Source organism: Psittacula echo (assembly GCF_963264785.1).
Source record: "Psittacula echo genome assembly, chromosome: 7".
NCBI lineage: Eukaryota > Metazoa > Chordata > Aves > Psittaciformes > Psittacidae > Psittacula > Psittacula echo.
The window spans coordinates 40,046,764-40,063,428 of NC_137740.1; the positions used below are offsets into that span (position 1 = coordinate 40,046,764).

Sequence of the window (16,665 nt, forward strand, 5' to 3'; positions counted from 1 at the left end):
GCCAGGTGCCAGAAGGCCACAACACTTACCAAATACACTGCGTATACTTACGGGTTGTAATTAATAGGATACCTCATTTGAACTGCACACCCAACTGTCTATGATCAAGGGCTAAGGCTTATTTATCCAAGCACTTTTTTGTGGGGTTTTGGGTCGGTTTTTTTTTTAACTAAAGATTGCATAAATTACTTACTTGCTAGCCCAAAGAAAAGAGAAAACCCAGGGCAAGCGGACATTTTTCTGTTCAAGCTGATTGTTACTTCAGTTATTTCAAGAAATGCTGTGAACTCTTACTTTGGAACAGCACTTCTAGATATAGCTCTGTATTAAAATTCTCCTAACAGAAGGGATAAATAAAGGACAGATGTTTGTGCAACACACAAGAAAGTAACATGTAATTATCCTGGTCAGGGCTGCACGGAGGTGTAAATAAGTTCAGTACAGATTAATTCCTCATGTTTTCTACCAGAATTTCAGGAGATTTCACAGAATGGCTGATACGCACCAAGCAGCTTATTTTCAACAGACAATCTGGGGTTTTGGGGTGGAGGTGATGTTAAATTTAAACCCCTAGAAAGAGACAACTTTACGGTTAAGAAAAAGCAGACAGTTTGCTCTGTTTCTAAACAAATCATCTGCTAACACTGTTATATTTATTAGTCCAAAAATGTAAAAACAACTCCCCAATTGTACGCCTATAAAAAGCAGAACTGCATTTTTAAAAATGTACAATCCAACATCACCACAAATCAAACACCCAGAAGTGATCACGCATCGCAAAAATCACAGTGTTGACTCTGCAGTTTCATGTACATGCAGAATGTAACCTCTTTTTTTAAAAACAAAAAAACCACCATAACGGCTAAGAATTCCAACACCGCTACTTAAGTGCTTAAAAACAGTGAGCTTGGTTCTCAGAAGCTGACATGTGCAGCAACTAAAAAGTTAGCTGGGTGCAGGCAATTATTTGAACCCTCTAATGCAGGCTTTTGTTGGACAAGTTAACATCATCAGAGCCATTCCCACACACTGAGCTCTTGGAACACAGGGCCCTGCAGCAGCTGAGAAAAGTTGCAGGGTCTAACCATCAAATACTCTATTTTGCTTTTGACTGAAAATAACAAATACATTTGAAAACTGTATGGAGTCCCGGCAATATAAATAATTACCCCAAACCTTTCCAGTAAGTACGCTTCTACAGCAGCATGTGGGCAGTGGAAGACTGTGCTAACTAACCACCACTCATCTGTAGAGCCACAAACTGGAAAGTCCAGTACTGGAAACTCCAGTGCTGAGTTCTTGCTGCTTTGCTGAGCACGGACAGGAGTGTGCTGCTCCTGGGAGCTGCAGCAGCTGCAGCCCATGACGCTGGTAATGCACATGGGAGAGCTCTAGTTCCCTGCTGCCTGCCTGCAGGACTTCCTTCCTCCTGATGCTGCCTCATCATAGCTGTGCCTCACAGCTTCCTCCCTTCCAACACTGTGTACTTAAACATGCTAAGAATGCAATTAAGTAACACCTCTCAGAATAATCAGGCTCTGGATTTCCCTAATTAGGGATCTTGTATCTGCAGATGGTCTGGCTTGGAGACCACCTTTCAGAGGGGCTCAAATTACAGCCATGAAAGGTAGCATTAAGGTCACATTTGTACCCTTAAAATTTCTGGGGCAGGAAAACAAAAAGCTCAGTTCACACGTTAGCTAATTACTACGTTTTGCAGGGAATGCAAGGCATAAGGTGCTGGAGCAGAGAACAAGTGTGGGTAGGCAGGAACCGCAACTCCCTCAGGCCAGGGGAAGCTCTCTCACTGACAAGACCCTTCCTCGCAACCCTCAAACCTTCTGCAAGTTCTAATGGAAGAAAGCACAGCTCAAAGTGCCATCAAATGGAAGAGATCATCTACACCAGGTAGCACACACACCTTTCAGGAAAGATTTCAAGTTTGGACAACTTAAAACTTTTGCTTTTTAGCCATGACCCAAAACCTTCTGAAAGCCACCCAGCCAGACCCTTTCAGAGAAGGCTTCAATTTATAACTGGAGCAGAAGGTGGGTGAAGAAAAGAATAAAGGCATTAGTTTGTTTTGCCTTTTTAAAAGCACCACAACTAGTAATGCAGGAAAGTATTAAATGTTACTGCTCCTGGTAGGTTTGGAGATAGGAAGCCAAAAGTACAATTACACCTCTGCTTTCCATAACTCTGAGCCCTTTTCCCACTAGTCCTTGCTTTTATCATTCAGTTAAAATTTGATAAGGAACTAGTTTGACTTTGCACTAGCTAAGGCCACCACTGAGGTACCTGGACTGCAGAAGTTATCTTTTTATGGTGGAGGCAGAAGAGCAGGGTATAATGCCCAGGAGTTCAAATCACTGAGCAAAAGGAAACCTCACCTCCTCTCACCTCACCAAAATCTTTCCAGAAAGCAACAAGGTACATGACTCAGTGCTACCAGGGAATGCCTGTGTCATTTGTCACCACCACTGCCCACACACACGACGGAGCTGCCACCCAGCCTAGCTGAGACCAGCATTCTCACCACACTCAGAGCCGTCAACAGGAACTCATGCAGGCAGCCAGGCAAGCCACCGCTCACACCACCATGCCCCAGCACCTTTCAAGGGACAGAGATGAACAGCACCTAGAAAACCATTCCTCCCACCCCGAGACACACTGCTGTTTCTTGGGTAAAAAAGGGAGGGGAAAAAAAATAAAAAGCTTGTAGAAAGTGTGCTCTTATGCCAATCATAGATGCCTGCAGAGGAAATAAATGAGATACTTCATATATACATATCTATATGTACACAGATGCGTGTGTGTACAGATACGTACATATGTATTTATATGGCTAACCCTGTTCCTTTCGAAACAGTAAGATATTGAACAAATGTACTCAATTAAATCATTTAACAAATCTGAGCAGGTGCTTATTGCAAGTCAAGTCGGTGTCACAGGAAGCCATTCTGTCCTTAAATCATGACAGTTAACAAAAAAAAAAACCCAACAAAAAGTCTGATTGCTTCCTAGTATGATAGAGTTCAGTCTCAAAACACAGAGCTGCTTTATTTCTAATGTTGTGGAATTTTTATCTTAAGAACATTCCCTTTAAAAACTAAGCTTTTTTGTTTTCTTTTTTAAGTCAGACTATCTAAATAAATTTGTAATTGCAATTCCAGTTAGCATTTTCAAATTCATTCCTCAGTGAAATAAAATTAACATTTTAACAAAAATCTCCAGTTCAGCTTTCTAAGAAAAGGGATGACAAGAAAGGGATTTCAGAAGCCATGTTTTTATTAAAGGAGACAAAGAAGGGGTACAACACAGCAGTGTTTATTAGTACAACCCATCTTTCTAAAGAGAACGGGGAGGAAAAAAGACAAGAGCCTCTGGGGAGGGACTATTCATCACGGACTGTAGTGACAGGACAAGGGGTAACGGGTTCAAACTTAAACAGGGGAAGTTTAGATTGGATGTAAAGGAAGAAATTCTTTACTGAGAGGGTGGTGAGGCACTGGAATGGGTTGCCCAGGGAGGTTGTGAATGTTCCATCCTTGGCGGTGTTCAAGGCCAGGTTGGATGAGGCCTTGGGTGACATGGTTTAGTGTGGGGTGTCCCTGCCCATGGCAAGGGGGTTGGAACTAGATGATCTGAAGATCCTTTCCAACCCTAACTATTCTATGATTCTATGATTCTAACACAAACACTATCAGGTTTTTGCTGGGAAAATAAAAAAGGGGCCTGGCTCAGAATCCCAGATCTATGCTCTGCTCACAGAAACAGTTAGGACAGCTTGTTCCATCTGAAAATACATCTCAATATCTGTAACAAAAATTATCCTCAAAAGTTTGGGGGTTTTAAATCAAGGGACACTGGCAGTGCAGACTAAAATATGGAATATGAAAAAAGAAGTCTGGAGCACATGAGGGGCGAACAGGGCGGGCAAACAGGGCAGGTCGAGGCAGTTTGCATAGCAGTTCGCGCGGGCAGGCAAGGGGGATGGTGAGTACTCACCGTATGACTAGGGCCCGGTCTGGGAGCTCTGCTCTGGCTGCCCCGGCGGTGGCCAGTGTAGGCACCCAGACAGAGCCGATGAGAGGGGAGGCTGCAGTGCACTGCTCAGAGTGTAGAGAGTGCCTGCACTGGTCTCCTGAGGGAACGGTGCCCAATGGGCAGGGCTGCACTCGGTGCTCCCTGGTGGAGGTCCTCCTGCAGCAGGTGGCTGAGCTGCAGGATGCTGTCAATAGGCTGCAAGATGTCAGGGAAGCTGAGAGGAAGCAGGACTGCCTCCTCCAGGCCCAAACTGTGCAGGGGCCTCAAGCGTCCCCTGAAGCTCACGGAGGAGTGGATGAGGCTGTCAACCCAAGAAGCTGGGAAATAGTAACAACAAAAAAACAACAAAAAAAAGAGGAAGAGGACAATTAAAAACAAGAGGCTTCCTCCTAAAGCTGTTGTCCCCACTCAGAACTGCTTTGCTGTCCTGCAGGGGGCTAAGAAGGAAGGTCACTTGCACCAGAAACAACCGGCAGTTGCGCCGGTAAAGAAGATCACTACTGGTGCTGCCAGGAAAAAGTAGACGGATCATAGTGGTAGGGGACTCTACTTTGAAAGGGACAGAGGCACTCATCTGTCGGCCTGACCCGGTCTCGAGGGAGGTGTGTTGCCTACCTGGGGCATGGATCAGGGATGTTGCAGAGAGGCTGCCTGCTCTAGTGAGTCCCACGGACTATTACCCACTTCTGGTGATCCATGTGAGTGCTAGTGATGTTGATAGAAGTAGCCTGGAGAACATAAAGAAGGACTACAGAGCCCTGGGAGAGGTGGTTAGGGGCTCTGGAGCTCAGGCTGTCTTTTCATCAATTCTCCAGGATACAGGGGAGGACCTTAAAAAAGCTCGGAGGATTGGCCAAGTTAATAAAGGGTGCCATAGTCAGGGGTTTGGGTGTTTTGAATACGGGACCCAAGTTAGTAGGCCAGGTCTACTGGGGGCTAGTAGAGCTGAGCTGACAAAGAAGAGGAAGAGTGGTTTTGGTCGGAGGCTTGCCAGGCTGATCACGGTTTCTTTAAACTAGATGTGTTGGGGGAGGGGGGCATCATTCCATCCCAACACACCCAGTCAGTTGCCAGCACCTACAATAAATGCTCGGAGCGATGCAGAGATATTCCAGCCGCTCCAGCCAATGAGCCGGCTTCATTTGGAGCTCGGCTCAGATGCCTCTATACAAACGCCCATAGCATGGGAAACAAACAAGAGGAATTAGAGATGTGTGAACAACTATGGGAGTATGATATAGTAGGCATCACAGAAACATGGTGGGATGGCTCCTACGACTGGAGTGTTGGAATGGAAGGTTACAGGCTCTTTAGAAAAGACAGGCCTGGCAGGCGGGGAGGGGGAGTTGCTATTTATGTTAGGGATAGGCTGGAGAGTGTGGAACTCTGTCTGGGGACGGGTGAGCAGTCGACAGAGAGTTTGTGGGTCAGGGTTAAAGGGAGAGCAGCGATGGGGGACATTACTGTGGGGATCTGTTACAGACCGCCTGGTCAAGAGGAATCTGTGGATGAAGTGCTCTATAGGCAGATAGGAACAGCCTCACGCTCACAGGCCCGTGTTCTCACGGGGGACTTCAACCACCCTGACATCTGTTGGAGTGCAGGTACGGCCCGGCACAAGCAATCCAGGAGGTTCCTCAATTGTGTGGAAGACAACTTTCTTCTGCAAGTAATAGAGGAGCTGACAAGGAGAGGTGCCATGCTTGACCTTGTGCTCACCAACAGGGAAGGGCTGGTTGGAAATGTGACGCTCCAGGGCAGCCTTGGTTGCAGCGACCACAAGATGGTCGAATTTGAGATCCTCGGGACAGTGAGAAGAGCGTGCAGCAAGCTCCCTGCCCTGGACTTCAAGAGAGCAGACTCTGGCCTCTTCAGGAACCTGCTTAGTAAGGTTCCATGGGATACAGCCCTAGAGGGCAGGGGGGCTCAAGACTCTTGGTTGTTATTCAAGGATCACCTGCTACAAGCTCAGGAGTGTTGCATCCCAACTAGAAGGAAGTGCAGCAGGAGGGCCAGGAAACCTCCTTGGATGGATAAGGAGCTGCTCAGGAAAATTCAAAGGAAAAAAGACGCTTATAGAAGGTGGAAGCAGGGACAGGCAGCCTGGGAAGAATACAGGGATGTTGTCCAGGAAGCTAGGGACCAGGTGAGGAAGGCTAAGGCCCAGTTAGAATTAAACTTGGCTAGGGATGTTAAGGATAACAGGAAGGGATTCTATAGGTACGTAGCGAATAAAAGACAGACTAGGGACAACGTAGGCCCCTTCCGGAAGATATCGGGAGAGCGGGCTACCCAGGATTTGGAGAAGGCTGAGGTTCTTAATGACTTCTTTGCCTCAGTCTTCACTGGCAAAGTCTCTGACCGCACCACCCAAGTCTTGGAAGGCGAACGCAGGGACTGTGAGAATGAAGACCCTAGGCCCACTGTAGGAGAGGATCTGGTTCAAGACCATCTTAAAAACCTAAACATACACAAGTCCATGGGACCTGACGACATCCATCCGCAGGTCCTGAAGGAGCTGGCGAATGAAGTTGCTAAGCCACTGGCCATCATATTTGAAAAATCATGGCAGTCAGGTGAAGTTCCCGATGACTGGAAAAAGGGAAATATAACCCCCATTTTCAAGAAGGGGAAAATGGATGACCCGGCGGAATTCCAGACCAGTCAGTCTCACCTCTGTGCCTGGCAAACTCTTGGAGCAGATTCTCCTGGAAGGCATGCTAAGGCACATGAAAAACAAGGAGGTGGTTGGTGACAGCCAGCATGGCTTCACTAAGGGGAAATCCTGCCTGACCAATTTGGTGGCCTTCTATGATGGGGCTACGAAACTGATGAACAAGGGCAGAGCAGTTGACATCATCTACCTGGACTTGTGCAAAGCCTTCGACACTGTCCCACACGACATCCTTGTCTCTACATTGGAGAGACATCAATTTGATGGGTGGACCACTCGGTGGATAAAAAATTGGCTGGATGGCCGCACGCAAAGAGTTGTGGTCAATGGCTCGATGTCCGGCTGGAGACCGGTAACGAGTGGTGTCCCTCAGGGATTGGTGTTGGGACCGGTCTTGTTCAACATCTTTGTCGGTGACATGGCCAGGGGGATTGAGTGCGCCCTCAGCAAGTTTGCCAATGACACCAAGCTGTGCGGTTTGGTTGATACGCCGGAGGGAAGGGATGCCATCCAGAGGGACCTCGACACGCTTGTGAGGTGGGCTGATGCCAACCTGATGAAGTTTAACCATGGCAAGTGCAAGGTCCTGCACCTGGGTCGGAACAATCCCAGGCACAGTTACAGATTGGGCAGAGAAGAGATTCAGAGCAGCCCTGCAGAGAAGGACTTGGGGGTGTTGGTCGATGAAAAAATGAACATGAGCCAGCTTCAGTGTGAGCTTGCAGCCCAGAAAGCCAACTGTATCCTGGGCTGCATCAAGAGGAGCGTGACCAGCAGGTCGAAGGAGGTGATCCTGCCCCTCTACTCTGCTCTCGTGAGAACTCACTTGGAGTACTGTGTGCAGTTCTGGTGTCCTCAACATAAAAAGGATATGGAACTGTTGGAACAAGTCCAGAGGAGGGCCACGAGGATGATCAGGGGACTGGAGCACCTCCCGTATGAAGATAGGCTGAGAAAGTTGGGGCTGCTCAGCCTGGAGAAGAGAAGGCTGCGTGGAGACCTCATAGCAGCCTTCCAGTATCTGAAGGGGGCCTACAAGGATGCTGGGAATGGACTCTTCATCAGGGACTGTAGTGACAGGACAAGGGGTAATGGGTTAAAACTTAAACAGGGGAAGTTTAGATTGGATATAAGGAAGAAATTCTTTACTGAGAGGGTGGTGAGGCACTGGAATGGGTTGCCCAGGGAGGTTGTGAATGCTCCATCCTTGGTGGTGTTCAAGGCCAGGTTGGATGAGGCCTTGGGTAGCACGGTTTAGTGTGGGGTGTCCCTGCCCATGGCAGGGGGGTTGGAACTGTATGGTCTTAAGATCCTTTCCAACCCTAACTATTCTATGATTCTATGACAAAGCTGTTACAGGATAGTACGCAAGCACTACATACGCACCACAGTGCTAGCAACTGCCCAAGGACAAACCTTTGTATTGGAGCACAGCTTGCATATTTGCTTGAATTTTGAGACCATTTCAACAAAATATTAACCACTACTTTGAAGTTGTCTAATACAAAAAGGAAAACCAAGTCATGTCTTTTTTCTAAGGGCCCCAGCTGTTACTTAAGTCAAATAATAAATTTTTCCCTTCCAGTGAGATTTTGTACTTTAATTCCCTTAGATACTTAGGTGAGCAGAAATAAGGTATTGGATTTGCTGAAATAATAAAGGGTGAAAATACCCATGCAAACAAACTTCAGATAACTAAGCAATTCGAGCAACTGAAGCCATGCTGACTGCATTATTAAAAATACCACAAGAATGCTCAGAACATGCTCCATTTTCTCAGTGCTTGTGGAAACAGACTCTTATTATGCAGATATATGAATCCAGTTTGATTTTGCTTATCTTGTCTCTCTTACCCATCCATTATCCCAATATGCTCAGATTCACCTCCCATATGTAGTTACGAACCACTCAACTGCAGCTTACTAACTGAGAAGGCACAGTTAGCCCTCCTTTCCCACAGGCACAGCAGGGTTGGCTGGGTGTTCTGTTGTTTGTTTAATTTCCAGCAAAGTGATCTCAGAAGGACAAATATTAACTCTCTGCATTTGTGACAAGCCCTATTCGTGAGAACCAAGTTCAAAACAGGACTTTTTCACTCTAGAATGAAAAACATCTCTTGGCATCATAAGAATTCAGCTGGACTTCAAAGACAATATGAGAAGCAAGACCTAACTACAAGTGCAGAGAGCTAAACTTTAAAAGCAATCCAAGCGCACAAATCTATGAAGTTTTCGGAATCTCCATAATGATTTTAAGAAATTCACTATTGGTCCTTAAAAAAAATCAAGCGCTCTCTTCTTTCATCCATTTACCACTGCATACTAGCTAGAAAATACTGGTATGATGCTTTACTTACCAGGTATCCCTCCCACTGCTCAGGTGTATTTCAAGTTATATTTAACGAAATTGAGTTTTTCTACACTGGAGGCGAAGGTAAAAAGTCTCACCAACCATTCAAAAACTAAACAGGTTTAAAGGCAGAGCTGGTGGGGGGAGGGAGGGAGGGACGGGACCTTTCTGAATTCCCTTCCTTAGTTGCACCTGTGAAAGACTATGACAGATAATAAAATACAGGTAGACCGCAAGTTGAGTGGGTTGAAGCCACAGGTGAACTCACAGAGGAGTTTGCACAGGCATTTTTATGAGAAAGTCACTATTGCATTCTCTACCTCACTCTTCTGAGGACTCTGTTCTTGCACAAATTGACTCAGAGGGAGCGATCTTTAAAAGAGGGTGGAGAGGAATCAAAGGTGTTCCAAATCTGCACAAGTGCAACAGAATTTTACTCTAATTTAAAACTGTATGGTAGCAATACAAACTGTTCACTGGAATTATTTATTTAAAGATCACCACCACAGTGGTAATCATTCTGTAGTTAAACACTGATGTTTTGAGGCAAGGAAATGTCAGGGAAATACCTGCGGCTATAAAAAAGCCAGTAGTTTTCTCTTACCATCTCAAATGAAAGTGCATATACTGCCTTTTGCCATGTCATAGATATCTATATTTCAAGTCCTCCTACGCAGCCAAATCTACTGAGAAAGTCTATATGAAGTCAGCAAAGAAGAGTTAAAAATAAAAGGCCTCTTGTATTACTCCCTGTGCACATGGTCTCAATCACAATGTAGCATCATTCTCACCATAGTAATTATGATATTACATTTGCTGTCAAGCCTTCACACCAAAACAATTCAACAACTGTAATTATTATTCGGAGCTTCATGGATAAAAAGCTAAGCTTCTGAGAGACGTAATAAGTGCTACTTTTTGGGTTGCACAAAGAGCCTGATGGATGGAAGGTCCATGCCTGTAAGGAAACCTACCACACAAGACTACCCAGGCTGTGGCAGAATCATAGAATCTTTTAGGCTGGAAAAGACCTTTAAAATCACCCAGTCCACCCGTTAACCCCACACAGCCAAGTCTACCACTAAACCATGTGTGATCCATGATTAAGGCTCAGATGAAGGTATTCCCATGGGATTAGACAGGGACCATCACTCTTAAAACACAGGGACAGTCAGTAAAAAACTGCAACACAATTCTTATCTCCTATTTAAAGTCTGCTTAGTAATGCAGCATTCAATAATACAATCGTTGCTCCTCCACGCCATGTCTTCTTCAAGTCAATGGAGAAGCACTGGATTCTCCTCCCACTTCTGTGGCCTCTCTCAAGGTCAAGGATAGAGCACATCCTTGTGCTCAAAATGAGGGTTTGTTCTGGATCTGGTCAAAATGTGGATTTAACATCACATTTTCTCACACACTTTCAGTGTGCCACCTCTGTCATATGCAATATGGTGCTTAAAATCTGAGCTCAGTTCAGTGCCTGACACCCATCTGCCCTGTTCGTCCTACTCAACCTATGGCCGCAGCTCAGCCCCTCACTCCAGATTTTCCTTCATTTGGCACTCCCACGTTCCATTACCAATGTCATCAGATCCCAGCCTTCACTATCACTCCTTTGTATCTCCCTGTGGGATGAAGAGCAGCTCTGCCCCCTGCAGGGCCCAGGATATCGGGACCTTCGGCAAACCTCCAGCACCCACCTACCCTCTCTCTCACTTCAGTCCCTTTCAAGTCTTACTTTTGCTCTGACACTTGGAAGTCACAAGTTATATATTAAAACAATTCTGAAGAAATCAATAGTGTGTACAAAAGCAGTATCCTGAGCACATTTTTCTGTTTCCAGTCTCTCTCATAACCTAAGTACTTTGTAGCATGAGCCAGCTTCCTTCCATGCCAGCACGTCCAGTGCTTTGAAGCGCTGCTCTCATATATACTTGCACTGCTGTCATTTGCAGCCTTCACAACAACAGTTTGCTATCCAGCAGGAAAAATGGACAGGAAGTAGGTACCAATCATGCTCCAGTCAGGCTCAGATCAAGATAGGGGTAGTAGATGGCTGTCCTCCAAAGCACATTTTCCTTTACATAACTACATCAGTAGGCAGACATACAGGTAATGGACATCTTATTTACAAAACAGAAATCCTTATAGGCTTACACAAGTTTCCAGCTGAAAACAGGGCGTACATAACCTCATAGATTATGGCCTTTTCTGCCAAGGAAAAAAACAACCCAAGTTTATTAAGGAGGAATGAAACAGAGACAGACAGCACTGCCTGCGGCGACATCCCTACAGCGGCTGAGCCTTTGCGCAGTGGGCGCAGGAAAGTGCCGACATCCAGCGGCCGTCGGGCGGCTCCACAGCCCTTCTCCAAGACGCGGTCCTGGGCTTTACCCACCCTGGGCGGTCATGCCAGCCTGCTGGGATGTAAGCAGCTAAACAGTAACACTGGTCACTCGAATAGAACTTTGGAAGTTCAAATGTCAAAATGCATAAGTACCATCAGTCAGGCATCCAGCATCCCAACACAACCTCTTGTCCAGCTGCCAAAAGCTAAGTTTGAGCCAAGAAACAACTGCCTTGAAAACTCCAGAGATAGTTAAGAAGCTGTGGATCATTTGAAAGTTTAGTTTCGAATCAGCTCCAGACCCAGTTTTCAGACGTGGAAACTTTCACAGTTAAGTTTGCTTCCCTCACAAAGAACTCAGCATCTTCTTTGTTTCTGCTCTCCTTACAGTCTCCTGTGACTGCTGTGCATACATAGGCACATAGTCACTTACATATGAGAACGCTTTATTCCTACTCAGCATTCTTCACCTCAGAGTAAAATGTATAGGAGAAAGATAGGCCTGCAAATTAATTAGACAAAACACCATATATGTTTGGTACCCAGAGTGAAGAGCACATCTTTTAGAGAGCTGTTTAGGGGCAAAAACGGGCATGTTTTCAAAGTAACCCAACCTCAAGTCATGAAGTACCATAAGCTGAAGGCACTAATAGAAGACAACCTACAATAAGAACAGTACAATTCTTTGAGAAGTGTCCTTCCTAATACTGCCTTTTAAGACAAAAAAAACCCTGTTTGTTAATACAATTGTAGCTGGAAGTCAGAAAAAAACTTTTAGGAATACAGACAAGGAGGAGGACAAAAAGATACAAATACAGCTGCAGAAGGGGACCAGCACAGAACCGTATCATCAGACTCCAAAAGTGAATGAAAGCAAAAGTCAGCATGCAAGTAATAAAGCATATTACAACCTACCCATTTTAAAAATTTAAAAATCCTTGCAGGTTGAACTCTTGATTTCATCTAAGCACCAGGGTTAAGAACTTTCAGCAACTTCATGTGCCTGCTGTAACAGCTCTCCTTCCTCTATTTCTCTCTCTCAGTACCATAATAGTGTATTTGAAATACAACAACTCCGGCAAGCTTTGCACTCCTACCTACTGGTTCTCAGCTTCACAAACACAGGTTGGCAAGTATATCTCTCTGGATATACTGTTATCTCCAACATTATATTCTGCTGGTTTATTGCAAAGTTATTCAAATGCTGATCGAAAATTATTATAAGGTATTTCTGGGCAATAGGGGGTCTTGTGCTATGGCCACCGATCGCTGAGAACAGTCATGAACAAAACCCAGGTGTACTCAAAAAACAAGACATTCTGCATAACATTTTTTAAAGCATTAACATGAGCAGCTCTGACAGATTCACTAATATTTTCCACTTTAAAATTTTACTTCAACAGTGTATTATCAAAGCTGGCTATTTCTTCTTTTCACCAAACACTTTCCAAGGCACCTCTATGTACTGACATACATAGATCCAATGACATTATCATCTGTGCTGCAGATGTAGGGTGAGAAATGTAAAATGTTAAAGATTTCTGGCAAAGTTTTTCATGATCTCTGAAAATGATTCTGTGAGCACAGGTAAATGTCAATACCAATATCACATCAAAATATAAAAAACATAAGAGTATGTAGTTTTAGAATACTTTTTTATACATAATAACCTATTAATTTACTACTTTCTGCAATAGATGGAGAAGTTGTTATCAAACAATAATCTGGAGTTCCACTTGGCAGCACTCAAAAAACAAACCACAAAACCTTGATAGATCACTTCTCCTAAATGAGGTTTACAGTATGTAGAACTGAAGAATTCAATTCAACAGCAAAGAGCTGTTGTCTTCTAATACAACAAATGTCAATTAGTTAAAAAAAAAATACACAAAGGAGACACAAAGCTTTTGTATCAAATATACACATATATACAATTCTCAGAAGTAAAAACAAAATCCATTGTCTACAGATTATGAAGCGAGAGGAGAATGGAGCCATTACCTCTTGGTTATCTTTATTCTGATTTGCCCAGAAAATCTTATTATAAAGTGTCTCCATTGAATTGCTGGAATCTGATCTGTCAAAACAATGTCGATCCAACACTTCTAAGGTGTGCAGAACACGGCTAATGGTCACCCCTAGAGGTGGAAGTTAGAGAGAAGAGTGGGTTAAGGTAAAATATTTTACACAGGAAGACAACGCATTACAACCATCTCTCAAATCTATTGCTAGCGTTAATTCTGGTGCAACGGGATTACACTCAAAGAAGAACAGATATAACCCATAAAGCTCCAGCATTTGAGTTCTCTAACCTGCAGCTGATTCTTGGCACTTGTCAAAAGACCACCGCACCTCCACAGCACGACCTCTTCGTTTTATCTGCTGTTCTACTTCATATATCTTTGCCCGAACCTGTAAAAAAAAAAAAAAAAAAAAAAAAAGCTGCTAATTAGTTAGTGGTTGGAAGTCTCTATTTTCATTTTAAGCTTATGACAGCTTTCTCGGCAGGAGCAAGGTACCCTATGGTGTTCCACAACACTCCCTACATTTGGCAACAGCAAACTGAAGTACATTCTGTTCAAATGTTTTTTCAACATGTTACAGATCTCCTTGTACAATAAAACATTTTTCTTTATACTGAACCCAGAAAAAGTTAACTTTCAGCATGCGTGAAAAGTGGCACCTCACAATATGGTACACCAAGCTTCCTTTTATTGCCATTTTACATCTTAAAGTAATTTCAGTTTAATAACAGAAAACATCTGAACATAAATAAAATATCTGATATTTTCACAAAATTGGTACCTGAATGAAGTACAAAGTAAGGTCATAAAAAACTAGCACAACGCTAGTCTTGAAACTATACCCACAGAAATATCTAAACTTGGCTGTAGTCCTAATGGTCACAAATCATTATTTGATATATAAAAGAGATCTTAATAATCCAATAATGACAAAAGATTACCTGCTGATTAAATGCTGAATTTCCACCTGGCATAGGCAAACTAGATGGAGCAACATGAAGTAAATCCAGAGGTGAACCTGGATTAACGCTCTTATTTTCATTTGTGGAATAATTCCACACCAAGGCACTTGGACAACAAAGCGTTACAGTCTGCAAGCAACAGTACAAAACAGAAGTAATTTATTTTTCTGAACATGTGTGATAAACAATACCAACAATAAGAGAGTCCATGAGACTAGAATCACTTTCAGTCTAACTACTACAGTAAAAGAAACAAAAAGACAGGCCTATGCACAATTACATTGCAACATCCATTTGAGGAAATTCAACTACTGTATTATTCCCCTTCTTATTAAAAAAATATTTAAATATATATGTGTTCAATTCCCTTTTGTATTGCTTTCACAACACCATCAAAGAACATCACCAAAGGTTAATTTCAGTCAGATCCTTTCTGTGAAACATGAAGGGCTTTAGAAAAAAAGAAGTAATTTTGGTGTTCAGCTTAGAGAAAGAAGCAGAGAGAGAGATGCAAATATTCTCCCACTTTCTTTCCTCAGAGAGCACTGACTGAGCCTTCCCCACATACAATCCAGCCTGCCTCCAGGCTCTGGACTTTGATGACTGTCAGAAAGCAGCAGCCCTCAGAGAGCTGCATATCATGAAAAAGTACTTTTTTCCTGTGGGGTGGTTGAGCACGGAAAGAGATTGCTCAGAATGGTGGTAGTGATGTTAAAAATCCAGCTGGACATGGTCCTGAGGAACCTGCTCTAGCTGATCCTGCCTGGGGAGGGCAAGGTGGACAACATCATCTGAAGAGGTCCCTGCTGATCTCACCCATTTGTGATTTTGTTGTCCCATGAACATCAGCACACTCCTGGTACCACCTCCAGCATATCTCTGTGCAACCCCCAGAGAAAGACAACTGAACAAACAGCAAGAGGGTTGGAGGAAGTCTCACCAGGTCAGTACAGGGAAGGTAAACAACTGCAGCTCTTCATACAAGTCCTTTTTTTAGAAAATAATTACTCTCTCGACAATTCTGCTATTGCCAAGCAACAAGCACAAGTGAACAGTCTCCTCTGTTACACAGTTTAAAAAAACATGGAAGTTGATAAGGCAATATAAACTGCTCATAATTCTGACAAAACCAAAATTAAGCAGCCTGCAGTGGCACCAAACATCAGTAACAGGCTGAAAGAAGCAAGGAAATCCTCGAAGGTTAGAGCTTGCAGGAGTTAGGTGATGCTGTCTTCTGTCCAGCCACACTCAGCAGGCAGATGGGGTCTGGCAGAACTACATGGGTTCACTTGTGATGAGAACACAATGAGATGTGCAGACCATTACTGCAACCAGAAACTTTCCACCACAGAGCAAAGGCTAGCAGCGTCATTCCTGGCAGCAGAGTTGCTCCTTCCCACAGCAGAGGTGTAGCAGGCAATACAAGCTTCTCCAGGTGGCGCCACCGTCATGCCTCAGTCAGTGTGCAGAATCCACCCCCCCCACTCACTCCAGATTCACTCAGTTCTCACCCTTTAATGGACAGAGGTACATTCAAGCCACAACTAGCACAACTTGTCACACCCAAAACCCACTGCTTTCCAATAAACTGAATGGTTATAGCCTTGAAACAAGAAAACAAAGAGCCTTGAAAACAAAGAGCAACAGAACATTGACTTACCTGCAGCATACAACTAAGTCCATATACCAGTGGACGGTGTTGAGGGCAGGAGAGGAAATCTGAGCAGGCCAGCTGTACCGGGCTCACCATGGGACCAGGGGCAGTCGGACTTGGGGCTGCCAGAGGAGGGTTACTTGATCCAATAACCATATGAGGAGAGTGTGCAGCTACAAGGTTAGGACCATCACTTAGCAATAAAGATAGGCGTCTGGCACAAAAATAAGCAAGGCGACGGGATAGGTAAGCTGACTGAACAAACTCTTCTGAATACTGAAATTTAGAAAAAATGCATAGTTCACTACACAGTCTACTCCAGGTATTCATATTCTTCAACAATCTAACATTGGACATGAATAAACTGGAAGGGATCACCTCCAATATTTAAGAGTCCAGAATTTAAAAAAAGAGAAGGGCAGCTCAAACGCAAATCTGTGCTTTTGCCTCTTAAAAATTTCATCTGCCCTCCAGGACCAGTTACAGTAACAGATTCCTGCTACTAATCAAGTTAAAGATCATAAAGCGTGAACCTTTTAAAGGTGTTTATAAATTCCAAACATGCACCATGCAATGTATTTCCATATACATCCTAAGTAAAAATGTTC

The 16,665-nt window shown here is 44.0% G+C and overlaps 1 protein-coding gene across 1 annotated transcript in view; it reads right to left on the minus strand.

Annotated features, from left to right (window-relative positions):
* MED12L (mediator complex subunit 12L) overlaps positions 1 to 16,665 on the minus strand; it is a gene marked incomplete at its 3' end in the record, with an annotated part of 159,930 nt that overhangs the window by 127,457 nt on the left and 15,808 nt on the right. Inside the window, exons 7-10 of the mRNA XM_080622527.1 lie at positions 16,064 to 16,333; positions 14,383 to 14,532; positions 13,730 to 13,829; positions 13,419 to 13,555 (exon numbers count right to left, since the gene is read on the minus strand). Of these exons, the coding sequence (XP_080478653.1) occupies positions 13,419 to 13,555; positions 13,730 to 13,829; positions 14,383 to 14,532; positions 16,064 to 16,333 (657 nt within the window). The remainder of the gene's footprint in view (positions 1 to 13,418; positions 13,556 to 13,729; positions 13,830 to 14,382; positions 14,533 to 16,063; positions 16,334 to 16,665) is intronic.